Source organism: Acinonyx jubatus, chromosome E1 (assembly GCF_027475565.1).
Source record: "Acinonyx jubatus isolate Ajub_Pintada_27869175 chromosome E1, VMU_Ajub_asm_v1.0, whole genome shotgun sequence".
In the NCBI taxonomy this organism is placed as follows: Eukaryota; Metazoa; Chordata; class Mammalia; order Carnivora; family Felidae; genus Acinonyx; species Acinonyx jubatus.
In genome coordinates this window covers 38,219,707-38,243,176 of record NC_069397.1, presented here as the reverse complement: position 1 = coordinate 38,243,176, position 23,470 = coordinate 38,219,707, and the positions used below count along the sequence as shown (strand labels likewise).

Sequence of the window (23,470 nt, the reverse complement as noted above, 5' to 3'; positions counted from 1 at the left end):
GAAATATTGCCAAGGCTGGGGCACACCTCTCCATCTGGTCAGTTTGTGGGGTGGGTATTCTGCCAGCAGATGGGAGGATACAGGGAAACAGCACACAAGTCTAAGGGGGGGTGCCCAAGGGGGTTATTTTCATCATATATTTATTACATAAATATATAGTAAAATAGACGAGCAACAATTACCATAAAAATATCTTTCTTTAAAATCCTGACCCAAAACACAACGGGGTGAAAAATCGCACGTAACAGACATACTGATTGTCAACGTGGGGCAGGAGTAGGAGCCCCCCAAGTCACCCCTGCCAGTCCCCCACCCCTCCCTGGGGAAGGGACCTACCTCTTTCCCTGTTTCTGGCCACAACCCCCCTCCCCCCACCCCAGCACCAGCTTCTCATACATTCAGTAGCGCCTCCAGGGAAGTGCCCCCTCCCCCACCCAGGAGATCCCGGGGCAGGAATTACTGTCCCCCTTATGGACGGTGTCTGTGTCACACGCCCCGCCCTCTCCCAGCCCTGTAGACCCGCCACCAGGGGAAGGGGTAGGGGCTCCTCCACCCCCACCCTCCCCAAGGCTGAGCAGGGAGGAGGCTGGATGAGGTATGTGTGTTCTGAGTGATGGGGGGTGGGGATACTGAGATGGAGAGGCGGGTGGTGGGCACGGGGGAGTGGTCATGGCTCTGGCACCCCCTTGTCCTGGCCTGGCCCATTCCCAGCAGTCCCTCCTCCCACCAATACTGCACCTGCTGCCCCACCCCGCCTGCCCTAGTGCCCCGGGCCAATACTGGGGGAGGCATACTAAGCACCCACGTCAAGGCCATCCCCCTCATTAGCACCAATGGCCCCCAGGAGAGGGCCCTGTCCCCCACTTCCAAAGCAGGGGCTGGGACAGCTGCCTCTCTAGAGCAGGTGCGTGGTGCTCCTGAGTCCCCTGGCTCCTGCCCCACCACATGTACTTGCTCACACATTCACGCAGAGAAACGCACACATACACCCCACATCACCTAGAGTGAGGGGGGAGGGGTCAGAGATGGGGGGGAGGAGTAGGGGATCACAGCTCATATGATTGGGGAGGTGAGGGGGGATTCCCAAGTGCCTGTAAGAGGCCAAGCCCCTTTAAGGCCTTTTCTCTACCATGTTCATGGCTGAGAATGGGGATGGAGGGGTGGAGGTGGGGATGCAGGGAGGGAGGGAGGGAGGGAGGGAGGAGACAGCAGACAGGTCAGGAATTCCACTGGGCCCCCAGGGGTGGTATACCCCCAGAGGAGGGTACAAGAGGGCTTACCCATGGGACTGGGGTAATATAGGAATCAGTACCCCAGGAGAGAGAGAGGATAGAGACAGACAAAGACAGCAGGGGCAGCCCACGAGCCCAAGGGGGGCAGGGCAGGCACATGCACAGGTGACAGCAGATGCTCTTCCAGGCCCTCCACCCCTGTCAGAACACCTGGACAGTGGGGGAAGGACATGCCCTGATGGGCAGCATAGCATTGCCTTCCCGTGTGTGTGTGTGTGTGTGTGTGTGTGTGTGTGTGTGTGTATGTAGGGGGCTGTGGCAGGCTGAGGGTCAGGGTGGGGTGGCAGGTTCCCCACTGCTTAAGACATTTTTGCCCCAATAGTGCAAAGCGCAGGAAGCCCTGGCACCCCTCCCCCTGCCCCTGCCCCATTCCCCATGGCTTCCGGGGGCATCTATGTCCACCCATCCATCCCTGCCGACATGCAGCCCTGAGCCCAGGGCCCTCTGGTCTGTTCTGTCCCTCCCCACCCTCCCCCCCTACCCATGGGAGGGCTACCTCCTCCCTCCCTCTCTCCCCTGTGGAGTGGGCAGTGGGCGATAGCCAAAAGGAAGAGGAGGAGGGCAGCTCACCCAAGTGCAGACCAACAGAGCACTCCTCACCAGGAGGGTGGGAGGTGGCTCAAGCCAAAGTCCCTGAATTACAGAAAAGAAGAGGGGAGGGGGTCCCAGGGGCAGAGGGGTGGCTGGCCTAAAGAGCTTCAAAGAAAAAAGGAGGAGCACCAACCGCCCCCTCCCCTGGGGCCCCAACTAAGTGCCATTTATCTAGGCACCCCCATTCTGGTGCCTGCCTGCCCAGAGTCTGGGTTAGTGCATTGAGTGGGAGTGGGGAAGGAAGAGGGCAGAGGTTAGAGAGAGCCCAGAAGACAGATGGGGACACGGTCCTAAGGGGGTAGAGGCTCTGGGAGAAACTCACACACACCCCCCTAACTCCCCCCCAGTGCAGCAGCATCTGGATTATAGCTAATACTGCAGGTGTGAGGAGGGCAGGAGCTTGAGCCACAGTTTTTCCTGTGTGGGTGCCAAGGTGTGGAAGGAGTTGGGGGGGGGGCAGGGAGAGGCCCCTGGGGCTGGGCACTTGAAAGGGGAGCTGTGTGGGCAGCAGGGCAGGCTGGTGAGGGGCCAGCTGGCATCCAGCGTGAGAGGTAGATGGAACTCAGCGGGCACGAGTGGCAGAGAGCAGAGGGAGCACTGGGCGGGGGGTGCCGAAGGGGCACAGGGGGAGGGGCAAGGCAAGGAGGGATGGCCAGGACCCTGTTGTGTTAACTCACAGCTCTGATCGGCAGCCCTGCCCTTGGGGACCTGGTATGTGGGGCAGTTCTCTCTGATTTGCGGGGAGGAGGGGCAGCTCTCAAAGTGCTTAGGGGTGGTAGGGGGCCAGCCTCGGTTAATAACTTAATATCATCTCTCTCTCTCTATCTCTATCAATCGCTCACTCTTTTTTTCTTTTTCTCTCTGTCTAGTTTTTCTTCATTTATCTTCTCCCCTTGCCTGGTTTCCAAAGTGCAGTTAGAATGACTAATTTTTAACCTCCAGGGGGAGGAGCCAAGCCAAGCCTTTCTTTGCACCCAGGCTTCTGGGGAAGCAGAGAGGCCCTTAGCCTGGAGGGGGAACCTCTGTCAAGGAACTGTGCAGGGGGGGCTCTCTCTTGTGTGTGTGTAGGGGCTGAGTTGAGGGCATCTTCCCCCACCCCACATTCTTCCATCCCCTACGGTCAAGATGGCTTGTCCCCTCTTAGATCTCCCTCCCTTCCCCTACCTTCTTAGAGGATGGGGTCCTGGGAACTGCAGGACACGGTCCCCCAGCCTCCCACACTGTCTTTTTCATAGCAAGTTCATGTGTTTGCCCTGTCCCAGGGCTGGAGGTTCTGAGGAGGGACGGGCAGTACGGGGTGTGTGTGTGGGAGCTGAATCTATCCAAGGATGAGAGGAAGGAGAGAAGAGGGGTGGGGGGCCTCCCTCAGCCCCCCAGCTCTGCCCCTTCTCTCCAGGCTCCTCCCCACCAGCTCCGCACACCCTCTGGCCGCCTGAGGCTTTAGACTTCCTGATCCTCAAAGACCTCGAGGAAGAGTGGGGGGAACAGTTCGGTGGGGCACTCGACTTTCATGTGGAGGAAGCGGCTGGCGTGGCAGGCCCCAATCATGCGGAGGTCAGTCACCTTCATCAGCAGCTTGGGCCAGAAGTGCGGAATGTTGTGTTTGCGGTGGTTCACGTAGTGCTCGAACGCCAGCAGGTACGCCTCCTGACTCTTCTCGATCTTGTCCACACACAGCAGGCCCGAGCGGTCTGCAGGGAAAAGGGGCATGAGCTTGAGTGGGTGAAGGGAGATAGACTTGGAGAGGCTAGGGTGGGGAAGGGGAGGGAAAGAGACGGCAGCGTATGCATGGGAGCAAGAGCAGGGTGGAGGAGGGAGGAGTCTGAGCCGCTGGGGGTTTCGAGAGAGGTAGTGAGTAAAGAAGACAGAAGGACTGAGACGTGAGAAGAGAGGGGAGGCTTGGAGACAGGGCAGGACTAGGGGGCAAAGAGAAGAGTTGGTGGGAAGAGGGGCAGAGGGGGGATAAGGGGCAGGGAGAGGGGACAGAGGAGGGGTAGGGGATAGGTGGTTGGGGTTGTGGAACAAAGGCAAATGTGAGTGACAGAAAGTGGAGGGGGGGTGGTGGTGAGCAGAGAGAAAGAATACGGTGAAGATGGAATAAGGAGCAGAGGAGACATGGCAAGAGATGTGCTTGGACATCAGAACTGAGGGGGGATGGGTAATAGAACAAGGGACAGGGGACAGAGAATGGGCCCAGTGATGGAGGTAAGCTTGGGGAACAGAGAAGCTGAGGAATAGAGAAAGACTGTAGAATTCAGGGAAGAGGATAATGACAGGCGCAGGGCCCAGCCAAGCCCTGGAAGCTTCTGAGCCCTCCCAGCCAGTAGGCAGGTACCTGTTGACATTAGCAGCACAGCCTGCAGCAGAGCCACTTCCGTATCATCCAGGTTAAAGGCAGAGAGTGACTTGCCCAGTTCAAAGATGGCGTCGGAGACTACGCCCAGGCCACCATTCTTGAGCTGCTCCCGCTTGACGGCCATCTCCCCACTCAGCGTCAGGGTGTCGCTTTCGGGGTCATAGCGGACAGCCGCCCGCAGGGACATGATCTCCATGCAGCACCCCTTCAGGAGGATGATCTGGTCTTCGCAAGGCAGCTGCAGAGTGGCAGGGCCACAGGAACACTCAGCATGCCCTTCCCCATGAGTGTCTCTTGTGGATGCCCTTTGGGAGCTGTGAGGCCACCACTCACCTCAGCCAGTAAGGTATACTCTGAACAACTAGCCTTGCTCTGGGCCACGGACATGCCTTATGTCATTAAATCTCACAATTATGCCTATGAGTTCCCTCCCATCATTATCTCCATCCCCACTGCAGATGAGGAAAGTGAGGTACATGGAATTAGGTACCATGGCCAAGGTCACACAGCTAGTAGGCAGCCTGTACCCAGACTTAGTGCTCTTTAAAATGAGAAATTTGGGGTGCCTGGGTGGCTCAGTCAGTTAAGTGACTGACTTCAGCTTAAGTCATGTTCCCACAGTTCATGAGTTCAAGCCCCACATCAGGCTCTGTACTGACAGCTCAGAGCCTGGACCCTGCTTTGGATTCTCTGTCTCCCTCTCTCTCTGCCCCTCCCCTGCTCTCACTCTGTTTCTCTCTCTCTCAAAAATAAATAAACATTAAAAAATATAAATAAATAAATAAATAAATAAATAAATAAATAAATAAATAAATAAATAAATAAAATGAGAAATTTGAAGCTGTTGGAGCCAGGATAGCCATGTAGATGTTGGGGGAGAAGGACAGAGAGGGGCTGGGGAGGCCAGGCACTTGGAATATCTTGGTTCCTTAGGCATTCGCTAGCTGTGTGTGTGTGTGTGTGTGTGTGTGTGTGTGTGTGTGTGTGTGTTGGGGGTGTTTGGGTTGTGTGTGTTAGATGTGTGTTGACCTACAGGGATTGCTCCCTGTCCAGAGGACCTTAGATGAGCATATGCTGACACTGGGTGACCAAGGGAGCAGCCCCAGTTTTCCCTCTAGGGTGGCACCATGCCTCTTCCCATTTGCCACTCACCTCGGAGAACATGGGCAGTTTTTTGGCAAAGTCCACCACACGGGTGATGGCCGGGGTGATGATCTTGGTAAACTCGCTGAAGGCCTCTAGGTCCACCTTGTCTCCATCCGGCATGGAGACGATGGGTGACTGGCCGATGTCATCCGGCTTTATAAAGAAAGAGACAGGGGTCAGCTGGGGCTGCAGACCCCTTTCAACCTCTCACTGAGGCTCCCTGCCCACCAGGGGGAGCTCCAAGTCAGCTTGGGGAAGAGGGGCGGCCAGTACCAGGGGACTGCCCTGTCCCATGCCTAAGGCTTCTCCTTCACCTTAGGGCAGAGAATAGATCAGAGCCAGAGCTGCAAGTCGGCTAATAATAACAATGACCATAACAGTAGTAGAAGTAATCTCATAATAATAGAAGCTATGTTTACTGAATATGTAACATATTTAATACGCAGCCAGGCACTAGGTTACATGTTTTATAGATCCTATTGAATCCCCACTACAACCTTATAAGGATGTTATACTTAACACCATTTCACAGGTGAGGAAACTGAGGCACAGTGCAGCTGAGTAATAAGCCCAAGGTCACATGACTAGTAAGAGGTAGAACCAGGATTTGAACCCAAATAGTCTGACTCCTCACCATTATACACACATGTGCTTGGTATTAAAGGTTGTGCTCTTAACACTATACTGTTCCACCCGCTGGCACACTCCACCAGGAACCAGATACCAGGTTCCTGCCTTCACTCACCATATACAATCAACTGTCCATCTCCTCCCGAGCTGCCCATTCACTTAGCACTCAGTTTTGCCAGGGTCTACCATAATGCCTCGTACCCATCAGGTGCCCCCAAATACTATTACATAACTGTGTCCTAACCCTCTCCTCCCAGTCACTGTGGGCAGGAAAAAGAGGAGAGGTTGCCCCTGCTCTCTAGAAATTCAATGGGGAAGCTCCCAATCACACTGAATACGCAGGGCTGTGACAGCAGCAACACATACGCAGGCATATGAATCAGGATCACCACGTCGTAGAGAGCATTAGCTTTGGGTCAGATTAAACCAAGAAAGCTTTCTGAAGGAGACAAGACTCAGCTTGCTCTTCCTCCTGGCCATGTGGCTGCTGCTCTCCCCATGCCCCCTCTCTCCTTACCAGGAATTTCCGTCTCTGCTTCCAATGGCTGCCCTGGGCATTCGTGCTGCGATGGGCCTCTGTGGCAACATGGATCAGGTCCCACTCTTCGGGAGTGGGCTCCGGTCGCTGCTGCAGTGATCGGATCATCTCTTCCTTTCGTCGCCGCTCCCGGTTCTGCTCGATCAGCTTGCGCTTGGCCACCCGCTTTGAGTCATCTAGAACCACTGTCAACGGCAGAGAGACACGATGCTCTCTGCATGGCACTCTCCACAATCTACTCAGAAACTACTCTTCCCAATGTAAGGTTAGGAAACTGAGGGCCAGAGACGTTAAGTGACTTCCCAAATACCACCTAGCAATTGGGTGGCACAACCTGGATCATGATAATCACTGGGCCCATGTAGACTATCACGTTCTGGTCTAAGTGGTTATGGTGATAGTGGTTACTAGAAGAGCCTGCTACCCAATCCCCAGCCAATGCAAGATGCCCACTCTCACCCAGAAGTGGGGTGTCTTCTCACCCAGAAGTAGTCAGGAACACTGTGCTAGGGTGAAGTACTCAGGACTCCTTTCTACCCAACAACTCTAAGGCCTTGGAGTGGTGAAAGGCAGGTAGGCACTGGGGCCCATGTGCAGGGCCCATTCAGGGATCCTTTGTTCCCTTTTCCCCAGGGATGAGGGCAGCAGGGACCAAGATCCTGAACATTCATTCCCCATCATCCTGACCTGGATTGTTACTCTGCACTGTGGGCCCTAAGGATACTCTGGCAGGGAGCAGTCATATCTGAACTCACCCCCACCCATGGCTGCCTGGCTCGACACCCACCCCCCCATCCCCTTACAGTCCATGGCCATGCCCACGGCGATGCACTTCTTGAAGCGACACAGCTGGCACTGGTTGCGGGTGATCTTGTCAATGACACAGCAGCTGTCATATTTGCAGGAGTAGGTGGGATGGAGGTTCTTCTGGATTGTGCGGCGAAAGAAGCCCTGGGGTGGAGGGAGATGTAGCATGTAGTGATCATGATCTCTCCTTCATGAACCAACCATGCAACTCACTGGGCGGGCGGGGGTGGGGGAATTAGTGAGGGAACTTGGCATCCTCCCGACACCAGCAAGTCCAGGATCACCTGGTGGGGCCAAAGGACTTTAGAAATATGGAAATATGTGCCCTCAGCTCCCAGGCTGCTGAGGCGCAGGGGCACATGGGGAAGGGTGGTGGCAGGGGGGAGGATGAGGAACCCAGTACACAGACATGAGCCTGGGATGGTGTCAGGTGCTATGATGCCTGAAGGAATAGCAGCAGCTTTGGAGGTCCAACTGATACCTTATTTTCGATCCTGCTAAACAACTCTGAAAATAAAACTGACTCCCAAACCCACCCTTATACATGCTGCCTGTTGCTCATGCAGGTGGAATTCTCGAAATGGGGGGTGGGGGTGGGGGTGGAGGTGGAGGTTAAAAATCAAGAAAAGGCACTGTGTATGGACACTAGTAGATTCAAAAGAAAATTTTCAATTCTGTGTATTGGGTTTAGTCTTTGCCCTAAAGAAAAATCCTCAAGAATCAAGATGGCAGCAATAACAGGAAGAGCTAACATGTGCTGAACACTCACTATGAGGCACTTATAAGCCTTTTCCATGTGTGCATCATCACATTTGATGCTTGTGTCCACCCGTGAGGTAGTAATGTTACTATCTCTATTTTGAGACTAGGAAACTGAAGTTTGGAGAGATTAAGCAATCTGCCCAAAGTCATATGGCTAAATGGGCAGGGGAGCCAGAACTGGACCTGAGGTGTGGGACACCAGTTCCGAGTTCTCAGATTCAGGGGTGTATTAAAATCATCTAGTGCACTTAAAAATTAAAACAAAAGAGAATAAAATAGAACAGAATAGAATAAAATAAAACAAAATAAAATAATCATTTACTGCACTTAACGAAAAATGCAAAGTCCTGGGCCTCACTCTAGACTTAAGATATCAGACTCTCTAGAGCTGGGGCCAAGGCATTTCTGTCTTTCTGGGATGCTCCTCTGGGACTCAACTGTCCTTGAGGGTGAGGATCCTTGCTCTCTGTTGTGCTGCTTGTATTGCTTCCAGGAACACTGCTATGGGACTCTGAACCCCTGGTGGTCTGGGCTTTGTTGATACTAAGAAAGAGAGGAATGTGAAGCCTTACTATATTTTTAAATACTTTCATTTCTTGGAAAGTCTTACATTTTCAGGAGGTGATGATCCTGGAAAACCCTTGCAGGTGAAAATGAGCTAGGTGAGATGTAATTAAAGCTCCCCAAGTCTATGACCTTGTCCCAACTGCCCACGGAGACTCTGTCATCCTCTCCAACTCTGGGCCCCACTGTGCCCCTCCCCCCGGCACTGGTTCTCACTCTTCTAGGTGCAGGGGGAGTAACTGGGGACCTGTTCCAAGGCAGAGTCCACAAAGGCCTCACAAGTTCTGACTGAGTAGGGTTGGAATGAGGCTTGGAAATCTGCACTGAACTAATCCTGCAGGTAGTCCAGGGACCACATTTTGAAAACCAGTATTTGTTTCCAGTGTGCCTCTCTGGTAGACTATGAGCAGCTTGAGGGCAGGACACATACTACCTCCTTCACATCTGATCCGCCAAGTGGATGGAGGATAGCTGGGATTTATTGAGTGCTTCTTATGTTCCTGGCACTGTTTTAAATACTTTATGAATTAGCTCATTTAATTCTCGCAACAGCTCTATGAGGTAGGTAATGTGATTATCCCCGTTGTATAGAGGAAGAAACTGAGGCCCAGAGAAATTAAGCATCTTACCTATGAGTGGCAGAGCAGAGATTGTAAACTGACAAATGAATAAGAGAGGAGAAATGGTGGTGCAACAGGTGGGGTTTAGGTTAGGTGTCTATAGGGCTGTCTTTGCCAGGAGCTGAGGGCCTTCAGGCGGGTGAGATGGGGGCTCAGGTGGGGGGAGGGGGGGCAGGAGCTGTCTGGTCCATACCTTGCAGCCCTCACAAGTGATGCAGCGATAGTGATAACCGGTTGCCTTGTCCCCACACACGACACACTGCTCGTCTTTGTCCAGGTAACTAGGGATATACCCTGGGAGGGAGGAAGGGAGGCAGGCAGGCATGGCTTGGGCCCCCAGCAGAGAGGCTCCTACACTTCCTTCATCCCCCCAACTCTTCCTTCCTGGCCCATCCCCTAGCCCAGCCTCTTTAAAGGATTCTTTGTGTCCAGGTAGAATCCTGGAGACACATCAGAGTCACCTTGTCCATCCCCTTCCCTAAGAATATGGAGAATCCCAGTTCTTCCGACTGCCCATTTGGGGATTTTTCTCTTGCTGCATCTGAGGGGCAGGGGATGCAGGACATGTCAGCAGCTCATCTCAGGGGAATACAGTCCCTTGGCCAATTAGCCCCAGACCCTGATTCAGGGGCGCAGGGGTGTGGGGCTCAGGGAAGGGGTTTATCAGGGAAGAGAAGAGGTCCTTCTTTTTTGAGGACCTGTCCTCAAAGGCTGGAGCATGCCCTTATCACCCTTCTCACCTCCAGACAAGTTCGTCCCAAGCTCTCTGGAAGGCTCTCCCCAAGGGTCACAGGAACTGCTGGTCCATGCCCAGGCCCCCAAAGAGCTCCAGGCCTGGTTTGGTGGGGTTGAGGGTAGGGAAGAAAGGCACACACAACCAGGCTCACCTGACATGCTGGTTTTCAGGGAACATTGGCCGTTCTTTCTTTTTCGCTTTCCATCTGGTGACCTGGCACTGGATGGGGGTAGAGTGGGCAGAATCACAGGGCAGTCTTTGGGCAGCCCCCTTCTCATCCAATAGGTTTCTATAATCTCCCAGGCCCGACTCCCTCCATCTTGTGTCCTCATTCCACTTCCACCCCCAGGTCAGCTGATAAAACTGAGAAGGGTCCAGCTATCTAGAAGCTTTGGGGTGAGAGATAAAGGGCTTGGCTGGGGCACAGGCATGTTCTAGGGCCCCAACACACACACACACACACACTATAGAACCTTAAACACCCATAATCCACAGGATATCCACATATTTAAACCTTCAATACATGGAACTTATGCAGAAAGAATCTTCAGGACATGCTTACAGCTATATAACCTTTAGGGCACACACATATGTACATAACAGAAGACCAGAGCATCTGTCTGTCTTCAGTATAAACCTAAGGATTATAAATAAGCACCAGGATCTATACATCTATGAAATTTTCAGGGCATTCTCAAATGCGTTCTATGACCTCTAGGATATGCCCATGTGTTACACAACCCTCTGGACAGACACCTAATAGTGAACATGTGGCTTGATTCCCAGGTCATGTACATGGTAGATAACCCGAGTGATTGAAAACATATACTGACTAGCAACGATAATCTATAACCTGGAATAAGAAGAGACTCCCAGAGCCACCCTGTTCATGGCCTTCATTTAACAAAGCAACAAACCGAAGCTCCATTTGTGCCTGGTGACACTGTGCACTAGAGTCAGAACCAAGACAAGGACCCTCCACGCAAGGTGTTAGCAACCCTCAACCACTGCACATATATGTTACCAACCTCGACCCATACATGTTACATAACCACAGCACACACAGGTTACATAAGCCTCCACATACGTGCACGGATTGTATAACCTCCCACACCCACCCTGCATGTGGCATGTTGCAGGGCTCCTCCCCCTGGAGCCTGATGCAGCTCCCAACACACTGACACAGTGACCTTGGCCAGGGTCGCAGTCATAGACAAGTCTGTGTTCCAGGCCCCCTGGGGATTACCCCTGTCTGATTTCTACAACCATTGGAGAGTCATATCTCCCTCCTGCCTCCAGGAGGAGTGGATGTGGGAGAACTCCAGGCCACCCAGCCCCCAGTTGAGCTGGTGGTTTTCAGCAACTACGATTTACAGGGTGCAGTCCCAGGAACAGCCACAAGGTGGCAGAGAAACGGGGTGGGGGGAGGGGATGCTGCCTTGGAGGGAACCAGGAACCTGCATTCCTGCTTTTCTTTGAGTTAGGAGCAGGCTCGCCCAGACTCACAGAAGTCTGGGCAGGGAGATACAGAGGCTGTAAGTGAGAGCTATCAGTGACAGGCCATATCTTCTTTTTCAGAGCCCTCCCCCGATCCTGGGCTTTGGGGAGGGATACCCAAGGTGCCCTACTCAACTGCCAGCCTCATCCACTTCCTCCATCCCTCCAGGGACCCAGACATGGGCCCCAAGGCTTTGCCTGGCCAAGCCTCTGGCCTCCTGGCTCAAGATCTGGTCTCCAAGGCAACAGCCACACTTCTCCCCAGAGCACCCCCACCCCCACCCTCTCCCTGGCCATAGGCACAGGCTGTACCCAGCTCCTGGGGCATCATGCCAACTGGGACAGAACTCTGTGCCACTTGGGGCTGATGGGAGAAGCAGAGACCCTCTGGGCTCCTCAAGGGCAACGCAGATCACAGGTAACCCATCCCTAGTTGTGTATGCAGGGCTGATTCCTCCTCCACGTGTGAGCAAAACCTTCAGAGTTGGCATTTACTTCCACTTCCTGGGAGGAGCCCCGTGGCAGTGCCTGCTCTTGCCCATGAACAAGGAAGAGCTTGTGGGGCTCCCAATAGATTCCAAATATAAGCACGGGCTATGACCAACAGTGACTGGTGCATGTGCTCTGAAATGTCATGTCCCATGCATCATGGCTTCTGGACCACACACTAGTCTGGTAGGGAGAAGAGGAAAATGGCGAGGCTGTTTGGATTCCACATGCTCAGGTGAGGGTGGCTGAGAGCCACTGGGAAGGCACCGGAGATCTCCCAGCACTGTCAAGAGAAGGGCCACGTGCCTGCCGCCTGTAATTACTGTGTCCTGCATCACCTCCCCCCTCCAAAATGGACATCTCTCAATCCAGGTGCCTAATTCCCTGCCACATGTGGCCATGACCTCATCTCCTGGGCAAAGGTAGGCAGCAAGCTTGTTGGCCCCATGCCCAGCCCTCCAGAGGTGCTTAAAAGGCCCAGGCTCAGCGCTCATTTGCCCAGCCAGGAGATGACCATGCCTGCTGCCTAAGAACTGACACAACCTAGTTGCTGGAGCCATTACCTGTTCTCCTCTGGGTCTGACCCACACTCCACCTTGCTTGGCTTCTGTTCCATTCACTTCAATTCCATCCAGGATGCCCTCCAGCACGCCAAGAGACTGGGGTGGGCACGATGGCCCCCCCGGCACAACCACAGGCCGCCCACCCCCTGCCACCCAGGCCCTAGGGCACAGCACCCATGGTGCCCCCCTCAACACTTGGCCTTTCACACCATGCCCTGCGCCCCAAGGGGGGCGGGCGGTGAGAGGGGCCAGGGAGTGGCAGGTGGTAGGGCTGAGGACAAGCTGGGTCTGTGGAGGGGTCTCGGGCTGGGGGAGTAGCTTTGGAGTCTTGTCCAGAAGTCCCTGCAAAGAGAGGAGAGAGGCAGGGATAAGGCAGTGCAATGGTGGCGGTGAGTGGCTAAGATTCCTTTGGTGGCAACATTTTGGGCTCTTGGAGCTCATAACAAGATGGTGGCAGGCATGGAGGGCAAGCACAAACGGGATCAGGACAGCCTGTCAGTTAACAGGTGCAGGAGGCAAGACTGGAGATACACATCCTAAGCCCCAGACCTGGAAAGGTATGGAGGAAAAGAATCAGGTCATCACGTACCGTGTCTCAATCCTGACATTCAGTCAAGCGCCTGGCCTTTTGATGTGTCCATTGAATGTAGCTATTGTTACCGCCCGTCTAGCCAAGTTTTTCTAAAAGTTATCAGTATTATAGGGCAAGAGGGGACCCAAGATGAGCAATTTTCAGCTCACCTGTAGGGGGTACTTGAGAAGGAAGGGTGGGACATGGGGGCAGCACGCAGGGATCATGAGTGCCCACCCAAGTGCATTGATGGAGAGAGACTGTTGAAAACAGTGGGGAGCTGACCTCTCCCCTGCTGCTGACCAAATAACCACTCCTCAATCCCAGCTCCCCAAGGACCCTAGAGCTTCCTGTACAAGGTCCCAAATCACACTTCCCAGTCTGAGGACCAGACTTCCCAGTTGTTTAGCTGTGCTACCACCCACCAGGACAGCAAGGGCAAGGGGAAAGGAAGCAAACATGTGTTACCTGGATAGATAACATGTGCCCTCTGAAGTGGGCATCAGAACTTTACAGATGAAGAAACAAGCTCAGAAAGCTTGATCATTCATTCATGTTCACACAGCTAGGAAGCAGGTGGCTCAGGGAAAAGAAACTAACAGACTGTCTCAAATGCTAGCCTCAGTCCACCAGCTGGGGTCCAGGGCAGTGCCAGCATGGGGCCACCATTCCCTCCACACTGCCCCTCTGACCACAGGCTACAGACCTGAGGTGTACTGTCTGCACACACAGGCAGGTGTGGGCATGTGAGAAGGGGACAAAGGGTGCAGTTCCCCACACACAACCTCCATCACGTGGCTGCTGTACCAGAGACCTCACCCCTGGGCCCCCCGCCCCACCCCCAGGAACTGATAAGGAGCCAGGGTGGGAGGGGAGACAGATAAGTCAGGTCATTGGGCAGGGCAGGGCAACCAGACAGGGCCTCTGCACCCAGGCAAGCCCCCAGCATGACGAGCATGGCAGGACCATTATGCCTCTTCTACCCCCATAGACTGGGCACTGGGGGCTGGACAGGAGACTGGGGTGGGGGGGGCAATGAGCGGGGAGCCTTAGCCCAGGGAGCCGTCAAGAAAGTAGGTCAAGTTTTTCTTGGCTTGTGAAGAAATTCCTGTTATAAATTTATAATGGCGTAGCCAGCCCTAAGGGGTGGAGGTAGGGGGAGGAGAAGGAGTGGGTGGGGATGCCCAGGGACTGGGCACTGGGGCCTGCTGCCCTCAGTCAGGGCACTGAGGGGTAGGGGGCCAGGGAAGTCGTGGGGGTTGGGCCGGACAATAGAGGGCTATTTTCTGTCGCTTCTGTTTCCACTTCTGTCTGTGCCCAGCGAGGCTTCCTTTAGTCGGCTCTCTGCATCTGAATGTCTCTCTCTCTCTCTCTCTCTCTCTCTCTCTGGGTCTGGGTGTCTCCCTGTCTCCCCCCTCAGGCTGTGCCTCGGTGCTTGGCACACCCTGGCTGCGGTGCTGCCCCCGCCTGTCTCCTGCCCACCTGGCATGCTGCCACCACTTGTTTACAGAAGCTGGAAAAATCCACTCGCCAGCCGGAGGCCCAAGCGCCCCCAGGGATGGGAGGAGGCAGGCAAAGGAGTGGGCATGCGAGGGGCAGCCCTGGGGAGCAGGCCCTGGGGGCAGGCAACAGGGCCAGGGTGTATGGGAATGGGTATTAACAGCTGTGGGCCAGGCCAGGCAGGGAACACCAGCAGCAGCCACATGGCATGGGCAGCTCCTGCCCCGGGCCATAGCTATGGAGGACCCCCTCCTCCTGCACCCTGCCACTGCCAATTGCTACAGGGCACACCTGGGGCAGTGCCAACCTGAGCCACCATGTTTATTTTCCCTTCCCCCTCCCCAGCCCAGCCTTAACTCCAAATGTGTCTGGGCACTGCCAAGGGCTTGCACGTGCCTGCTGGGGGGAGGGGCAGGCTCCCTCTCTGCCCCACCTCTGTGCTGAGCTGAATGGTGCCCCGGTGCCTGTCAGTGCAACCAGGCTCCAATGACCCCTGGCAATGGGCAGAGGAGCGAGGTGCTGCCTTCATGCTCAGGGCACCCTCATGTGGCACCGAACAAGAGGCTGGAGAAACCCTGGGGACCCCAGGTCTCTAGGGACATACCTGGGCCTCTGAGGCAACACAGAGTAAGCAGACGGCCCAGCATGCAGGGAGGCATAGACCACGTGCGCCTGTGTTAGCTGTGGGCAGCGGGGGAAGGGGGGGGTATGGTAAGTATGCCCACCCTGAAGGGCAGCCTCTCTCCCCTCATCCTGGAGTCCGGCTCCTTCCTGGCATATGCCCTGCAGAGACAGAGGCTCAGCCTGAAGAAGAGAGGGTGGAGCTATGGGGTTCTGAGACTGGGCTGGACAGCCAGAAGGCAAGACGCACCTGTCGGGTGGGCTGGCCACCCACTCTCTTTGTCAGATAAGAGCTGTTGGGTGGCAGTATGGGCAAAGTGCCCATGGAGGGGGAAGCATTTCATTAAGTTTAAGTGCTTCTGCAATGGGGGGACAGAGGCAAGAGGCCAATGCGGTATCCATGGGCACCATGCCAGGTTCCCATTGCTGGACTGCCCCACTCCGCAGTCCTGCAGACCCAGGGGGATTCTCTGCCCCCAAAATCTAGCCCCAGATTCTACACATGCTACTCCTCTGACTGTCCGCTCTTGGCTTTGGCCCCATCTGTCTGGGGCCCCTGGACTTTGTCCTTAACGCTCTAAAGAAAGCCCAGCCCTCCTCCTTGCCAACCACAGAGGAAAAGACACACACATAGAGGGGGCTGAGAATAGTGGAGAAAGCAGAGAAGGAGAGGGGCAAAAGGGATGATGGGGGAAGACAGGGAGAAAGAAAGGAGGGGTAAGAACAAAGAGATGGGCAGGGATTGGGGGGTAGAGCTAGGATGACAATGAAAGGAAAGGCAGCGATGAGATGGGGGATGGGGGACAGAAGGGGTGAGGTAGGGAGGAGAGAAAAATGAAGGAGAGGGGAGACAAAGAGAGAAAGGTAACAAAGAAAGATGGGTGGGGGGTGCTTCATGCCCCGCCTAAGTCCCACCCCATGGAGGCTGGGGGAGGGGGGGAGTAGAAATGGTTTCCACGGTGACAGCTGGTTCTTGGTGGCCTGGCATGTGGGCTATTAATAGTGCTGTGGGTAGGTTCACGCCTCCCTTTCCCCTTCCCCTTTGCCTGATGCTAGGGTGGGGGGAGATACTTCCTCCCTCCCTCAATAACCTGGCATTGATGCCCTGACTCCACACCATGGGCGCCAAGAAGGGTGATGCTAAGGGGCCCCGGTGGCCACTGTAGCCCAAACATACACAGGGGCATGCACAGGCAAACACAGGCATCTGTGCACACACTAGTGCCTGTGCCAACGTGGGCTCCCACGAGCAGCCACAAACACCAACGGCCCCTGGGAGTCTGGCGAGAGTGAAAGCTGCAGCACAACATAGGCCCCCACGTGGAGGGGTAGGTGCGTCTTAGAGCCAGGACCTCTTTCTCCTTTCCCAGGTCACCCTGTTCTATTCTCAGGTATGGACTGAGTAGGACTGCCCCACCCAACTCACTGTTATCCTAGTGCCAGGAAGGAGAAGGTAGCGAAGGCGGGAAGGAAGGTACTACTTGGCAGGTATGATGGTAGAGGAATACACAGACGCAGGCACCAGCTTGGCAAGCGGAAGGGAGGAGGAAAGTGAGGCAGAACTCCTTGGTGGGTTCTCCCTGCGGCCCCCTGAGATGGGATTCTGGAGCTTAAGGGCAGTGACCCTTAAGTCTGATCTCCTAGCCACCAAGGAACCTTGGAGGCTAGAGAATGGGAGAAAGGGGTGGGGGATATGACATAGGGGGCTGAATGATTAAACAAAAGATCCTCTGCCCCCAAAGAATATAACAGGAAACTCCCCCCTGCAGATCAGAGACAGAAAGACATAAACAGCAGCCTTGACTTGGGCCAGATGCCCAGTATTAACATCAAAGACTGCAAAGACTGTACATCCCCCCACCCCACCATAACCTTAACCACCTGCTGCTCTCCTCTCCCTCTTCCTACCCCAGGCCAGCTCCAGTCAGGCATCAAGGTGGGTGCCCAGGTCTAGAGGTCAGCTCCACCCCCCATGCCCACAACCATGCTCAAAAGCTCAGCCCCTTCCCTGGCAACCCACAGAACTTCTTGCCTCTGCCCCAGTTCCCCTCAGGAACGGAAGCGGGAGATCCAAGTAGCCAAAAAGGCACAGTTCGGAGCACCCCCAAGCTGGGCAAGGCACATTGTCCCCACCCTCCCCCCAGCAGCCAGACGGGTAGGGTAATCGGAGCTGGGAGCTAGGGCAGCTGAATGCTGGAGGCATGAATGTCACGGGGCCAAGGCACTCGCTGCAGATGGCATGGGCACAGAGCTTGGGGTCCTCCCTTCTCTGCTGCCTTCCTCCCAGGAGACCTTAGAAAGGAGTAGTCTGCAAGCCCAGGGGAGCACAGCCCAGGAGGGAAGAGAATGGTGGAGGCGAAAAGAAAGGCAGGGATGTTCTCCCAGGCACCCCAGGGACGGGAGAGTTAGCCCCCACCCAGGCAGAACTGGCAGAGGCAGAGAGAGGGGGCGGGGAGAGGGAGGGAGAGTGAAAGAGGGAGGCGGGGAGGGAGAGAGAGAGGACGAGAGAGAGTGAGAGAGACAGAGCCCGCAAGCGCTAGAGAAGGGGGAGAGGGGGTGGGAGGGAATGGGAAGAGAGAGATTGAAAATTGTGTGTGAGTACGTGTGTGTGCGCGCGAAAGAGACAGCAGGAGAGAGCGAGAGAGAGCGCGCGCGAGCAAGTGAATGCAGCTGAGTCTCCGGCACACACACGGACACGTGCAGACACACACACTCACTCCGCATGCGCAGAGCCACGAGCTGCGGGTGCCCAGTTCCAGGAGATATTCAGAGCCCTCCCCAGCCCACACATGCACAAAACATGCACACATGGATGCGCGCACAACACACCCACTCACTGATGTGTACAAAAACGCCGATAGCCACCAATAGCCGATAGCCTCGGGTCCGCGTTCCCCTTCCCCCGCCTACGCGCCTGGGTAAAAGAGAAAATGAAACAGGCAGCTCAGGCTCTGGGAGCCAAGAACTCATCTCTTCCTTACAAGAGGAAGAGAGGAGGAAGAAGGGGAGGTGGGCTTGTGCTGCTCTTTGCCACTGCTGGGGGTGTGGCTGTGCCTTTGGCCCTAACCCTTAACCCCAGTCCCTGTCCCCAGACTAAGTGCTCATCCTTAAAGCACTAGAGCAACCATCGCATTTCCTGGGCACCAACAAGTTCCACCTTGCTCTTCTCCTCTACCCAGAGAACTTCTAAACCTTCCCTCTGGACCACCTCATACAAAAGCATACAAGAGGGAGGTCCCCTTTGTTACCACAACCTTGGCCTGCTGGGGAGGAGGGCAGGTAACAACGCATGTCTGAAAACCATGTGACCCCCACCTCACTGCCCCCCCCCCCCCACTAGCCCCAGATGCTTCTCTCAGAGACTGGGAACTGTCTCTGGTTCCAGGGGGCATGGGGATCCGCATCCTGGTGTGTGCCAGATCTGGGAAGAACAGGAGAATCCACAGGCGTTGCTTACCCAGCCAGCATGCAACGCGGATTGAACACAGGTGTCAGGCCACATTATGTTATTTACCCTCCCTCGGAGTGAGGTAGGCATCATTGTCTCCAGATGACGAAAACCCAGGCCAAAGTCAGCAACTGGTGAATGGCAAAGACCCAGCCTCCAACTCCCAGCCAGTGCTCTTTCTGCCACAGTCATGCTTCCCTCCTCCCTAGGAGGCACCAATCCTCCAAGCACCTTTGCAACCGTGAGAACTGGAGTTGGGACTAGCCTCCCAGCCCAGAGGCTCTCCAGTGGCCCACCACGGGGTATCCTTCCACTGTCCTTGCTGCATCTTGAAGGGGAGGGGCTGAAGAAAAGGGATCTGGGGGAGAGAGGGAGTCTTATCTCCAGACTCACAGAGGAAGACAGGCAACCTAGGACAAGACCCTGGCCTGCAAGATGTCACACCCACCCACTGTTCCTTACTCAGCACTACCACCCTTCACGCTAATGCCCTCTCAGTGCAGGGATGGGGAATGTGGTATCTATCAGCCAGGGCTAGGTCCTGGGTGATTGATTAATGGTAGGTAGTAGCTGGGATGCTGGATCCCCAGCAGTGAGGTAGGGTGCTGCACTCTGTGTGCAAGAGGTAGAGGGGCTCCAGGTTGCAAAAACTTGTAGGGGAGACAGATGTGACATGAAGGGTAAGGAGGCTGGAGATTAAGGACCCACTATCCTCCCCATCCCCCATCCTATTTCTATGGGAGAACCAATTCTCCACCTGGCTTCTCCAAGAAATCCAGGGGACCTCGGACCTACAGGCTTCCTCACTGTAACTGCCTACATATACAGTGCTTGTTATGCACCAGGCACTTTTAAAAGCATTTTATATAGTCTAACTCCTCTGATCCTCAAAAAGCTGAATGAGATAGGTATTATTATCCCCAATTTACAGATATCGCAAGGTTCAATAGATTGCCCAAGGTTATACAACCAGCAAGTGGCAGAGCTGGGATTCAACACCAGGCACTCCAGCTCCAAAAAAAAAAAAGAAAACAAAACAAAAAAAAAACAACCAACCAAACAAAAACCCTGCTCTTAACCATTACCTGATAAAGGAACAATACCTTGTTCTTTGATCCAGTTACTCTTCCCTTTGAGCCTCAATTTTCCCTTCTATAGAAGCCTATGGATTATTTAGAGTAGAATCACTAAGAGTGCCTTCTCATCCAAATAGGTCATGGCTACAGGGGAGCATGGCCAGAAATGCTTAGTGCCCCCTGGGCTCTGGGCTCCCTGCCCCACTGCCCCCTGCTCAAATTCCCACTCTGGGCTCGCGCCTGCACTCATGGAGCAGGGCCTCACTCAGCCCCCCACATAGTCTGGGCAGCTGTACCCTCAGAACCAGGCTCTGAGGCTGGGCAGAGGGCACAGCTGTTGGGCATCTCTGAGGTGGATTTCAGCTGCCAGGGGTGTGGAGAAAGACCATTGTGAGTCCTGTCACTGACCCTGCTCAGTGGGGCCCTGCCAACTCCCGCCACTGCCCACGGTGGAGGGGGGACTGTTTTCCTGTGGGTCAGTGTGGTGGGGGGCCTCTTCACTGGTTTGCTTAGGAGCTAGCTGGCTGTAGCCCGCATACCCAGGGCTTCCACTGAGCTGGTGTACCCTTGGCTGAGCCCACCGGGTCTAAGAGGTCAGCATGAGCAGTAGCTGACCCCCCTTCCCTTTCCCCCATTCTCAGCCCCCAAAACTTGCTGCTGCAGCTGCAGCACTGAGGAAGTGCAGGAGGATGTCCTGAGCAGGCAGCTGAGCCCCCCGCCCCCCCCCCACCCCAACCTCTCATTGACCCCAGAGGCAGGGCGGGCAGGGCGAGGGGCGGGGTTTGAGTATTAACAACTGGAAAAGTATGAAGCTCATCACTGCCAGTTCCCAGCTCTGAAAAAAGAGGCTGTGACAGAGACAAGAACAGGGGTAGACAGGGGTAGCGACTGGGGGAGAGTTCCAGACTGTCAGAGAAACAAGCTGAGGGAGAATCAGACACAGCAAGACAGAGCAAAAGAGAGACAGCATTAGAGAGAAATTCCAAGTCAAAAATACACATCACTCAACCAGACACTCACCAGCACACGGCCTCCTAAGGAAGGCTTCCAAGTTTAGACGGGAGGGCAGAGGTGGGAAAAGGGGCCAGACTCATGATGGGAGGCAGGAACTCCGCCCAGGGGGCAAGTCAATGGTCCCAGGAAAGGCTCAGACATATGACCCCAACAGGAGGTGCTAGAGCCCACATTTGCTTTTAAGGTGGCATTAGGGACCGCTCCCTAAAAGCTGGCTCTCCCCAACTGCCTCTCCCCCTACACACACACACACACACACACACACACACAGCAGCTAGGATAATCTCAGCTGCTGGAAGTCACTGGACATTGCTTCAGCCCCATGACTCGGCCCTCTGGAACCCCCCTGCCCCTGCTCTCTTTGCTCTTGTTTCTCTGTCCCTCAAAAAGAAAGAGAGAGAGAGAGAGAGAGAGAGGGAGAGAGAAAGGCTAAGCCTAGAGGAAGAAGACAGGAGGAAGCTTGAGGGGAAAAAAATCTACGACACAACTCTGTGTGCATCCAGCGGTGTGCCTGACTGCACAGCTACAGTGTACACATCTGGGGTTGTCTGGACGCAGCTGTCGGCATAGACCTGTGACTGTGTGTGGACCTGAGCCCTGTGAATGCCTTCTGCACCTGAGTCCCTGGGAGTATGTGCAAATGAGTACACCTGTGTCCAGAGATTTCGGTCAATCAATTAACAAGTATTTACAGAGCACTTCCTGTGCTAGGCTCTGGGTGGGATCCAGAGCTCTTGGAGTGATTCTCCCAGGTCTCAAGGAACTAGCTCATGATCTAGTGGGGGTGGGGGGTGGGGGATGACAAGCAATAGAGACTCAGAATATTATTATGAATGCATGCCTTGCACCATTATGCAGGAAAGTCTTTTCACAGAGACAAGTTTAATTTTCTTTGGAGTAGAGGTTTTGTTGTATACAGAACCTTAGAGATCCACAGTAAGAGTCCAGGAAAATACTTGTTGCTAAGTTGTGTATACATGTGTTGAAATGTAACTGCGTTTGCTTTTGACTGAGTGACAGCCACTGTCACGGCAGGCGATGATGTCTGTGTGACTGGGCTCATGCTAGCACGTGTGTGCCTGTGAGTGACAGGGTCTTTTGTAATGTGCGGCTGTGTGCAATTGCTCTGTGTTCATGCATGCGTGCGATAGTGACTTTTTCTGTGTGGGTGACAGCGACTCCTCCTTGCCCCTGTGTGTGACAGCATCTCCGTGTGACCCTGTGCGTGGGTATGTGCATGGGTCGGTCTCCCTGCTCTTGGTCTCCTGTGGGTGTGTCCCACCCCTTTCAGCTCCCCGGTGCAGCAGCAGCCTGCCTCTTCCCTTGTCCCTATGTGGGTGTGTCCAGCAGCTCCTGTCCTTGAGTCTGCCTGGGTGTCCCTGGGTGTGCATGCATGTGGCTGTCTGTGTGGGCATATCTGTGTGTCTGCATGTCACATTTGCTTCCCCTCCCTCATCATGGACAACATCCCCCTTCATCCCTTCCCCCTGCTGGAGCCAGAGCCAGCATTGAGGGGAGGGCTCCCATCCCACAGGCTTTCCTTCTGCGACCTCCACCCCTGTAAACGGTGGCACTCTTCATTGGCCCTATCATCCCTGTCCCCCCCTCCCGCCCCAGGCCTTTCTTTCACACCGGACAAGGGAGGGCCCCAGGCATAGAAGGGGCACCAGAGACACGTTGCAAGGGGGAGGAAAACGGGGCGGGGGGGGGGGCACACCACACAGGTCCCTTCCTCCCTCTTCTCCCTAACCACACTAGCTTGCAACTCTCCTGATCATCTAGGGACCCTCAAATACACTCCCCCCTACACACACTCCCTCCCTTCCAAGCCGCGTTTTTGCAATTAAGGAGTGTTGCAACCAGAGAGCCATGCTCAATTGGGGAGGCGGGTGGAATGGGGGGGGACTTCCCTCTCCCGGGGCCTGTGCAAGCCCACCCCACCCCCCCACACAAGCCCTCTCATACTGCCCTCTGCAGCTGGAGGCGTCTTTGCAAAGGCCACTCGGCCTCGGCCTCGGCCTCGGCGCTGGGGGTGGGGGCTGGGGGGGGCAGGCCTCCGGCGCACCGTAAACAAACCGCGGCGGGCGGGGGAGCTCCGGCGGCCGGCAGCGGGGCCGGGCCCCGGAGTGCGCAGCAGACGGGCCGGACAGAGGCCGGGCGGGCCCTCGAGGGGGAGGCCTGGACGCCATCTCTGCCGGCGAACCCCGGGGCCCACCGACCTCCTAGCAACACCTCCCTTCCCCAGGGCGTAAGTTGCGAGCTCCCGGAATGTGACAGGGTGACCGGGGTGCCGGGGAAGGCAGAGGCTGGCAGCAGGTACCCCCGGGCGCCCCCCAGCCCGCCAGGGAGCTGGCCCTAGAGCCCCGCGGCTTTGCATAATCAATCGCGAGGCATTTGCATATTAATGCCCCCTCGCTCCCTCCCCCTTACCTCGGCGTGGCGCGCTGGACAGGGCTGGGCAGCGACGCGGGGTCTCAGCGCCCCGTGCCGGGGGCGTCCATGGGGGGCCGGTGGGGCCCGGGCCGCCCGCCTCCTGCGCCCGGGTGTGAGTGCGAGTGAGCGCGGGGGGGGGGCGGGGGGCGAGTGTGGCGGCCCCGCGGCTCCTCCGGCAGAGGCGGCGGCCGCTCTTGGCTCCTCCCTCCCCCGCCC

At 55.4% G+C, this 23,470-nt stretch overlaps 2 protein-coding genes across 8 annotated transcripts in view; one reads left to right on the top strand and one right to left on the bottom strand.

The window, feature by feature from the left end:
• Positions 1-123: 123 nt before the first annotated feature.
• On the bottom strand, positions 124-23,470 carry THRA (thyroid hormone receptor alpha). The gene is made up of 9 exons (XM_027033839.2): positions 23,252-23,470; positions 12,592-12,933; positions 10,194-10,261; positions 9,500-9,600; positions 7,357-7,504; positions 6,533-6,738; positions 5,392-5,538; positions 4,219-4,477; positions 124-3,574 (listed from the first exon to the last, which is right to left on the bottom strand). Exons 2-9 carry the CDS (start codon positions 12,642-12,644, stop codon positions 3,324-3,326), a joined length of 1,233 nt encoding a protein of 410 aa, XP_026889640.1. The 5' UTR covers positions 12,645-12,933; positions 23,252-23,470; the 3' UTR covers positions 124-3,323.
• MED24 (mediator complex subunit 24) overlaps positions 22,918-23,470 on the top strand; it is a 31,774-nt gene continuing 31,221 nt past the window's right edge. For 3 of the 7 annotated variants that reach the window (XM_027033836.2, XM_053212686.1, XM_053212685.1), the window contains exon 1: positions 22,920-23,069. The gene's annotated coding sequence lies outside the window, so the exon portion shown is untranslated. Of the gene's footprint in view, positions 23,070-23,470 lie in introns of all 7 variants that reach the window. The other 4 variants (XM_053212688.1, XM_053212687.1, XM_053212689.1 and 1 more) reach the window with 3 other exon arrangements.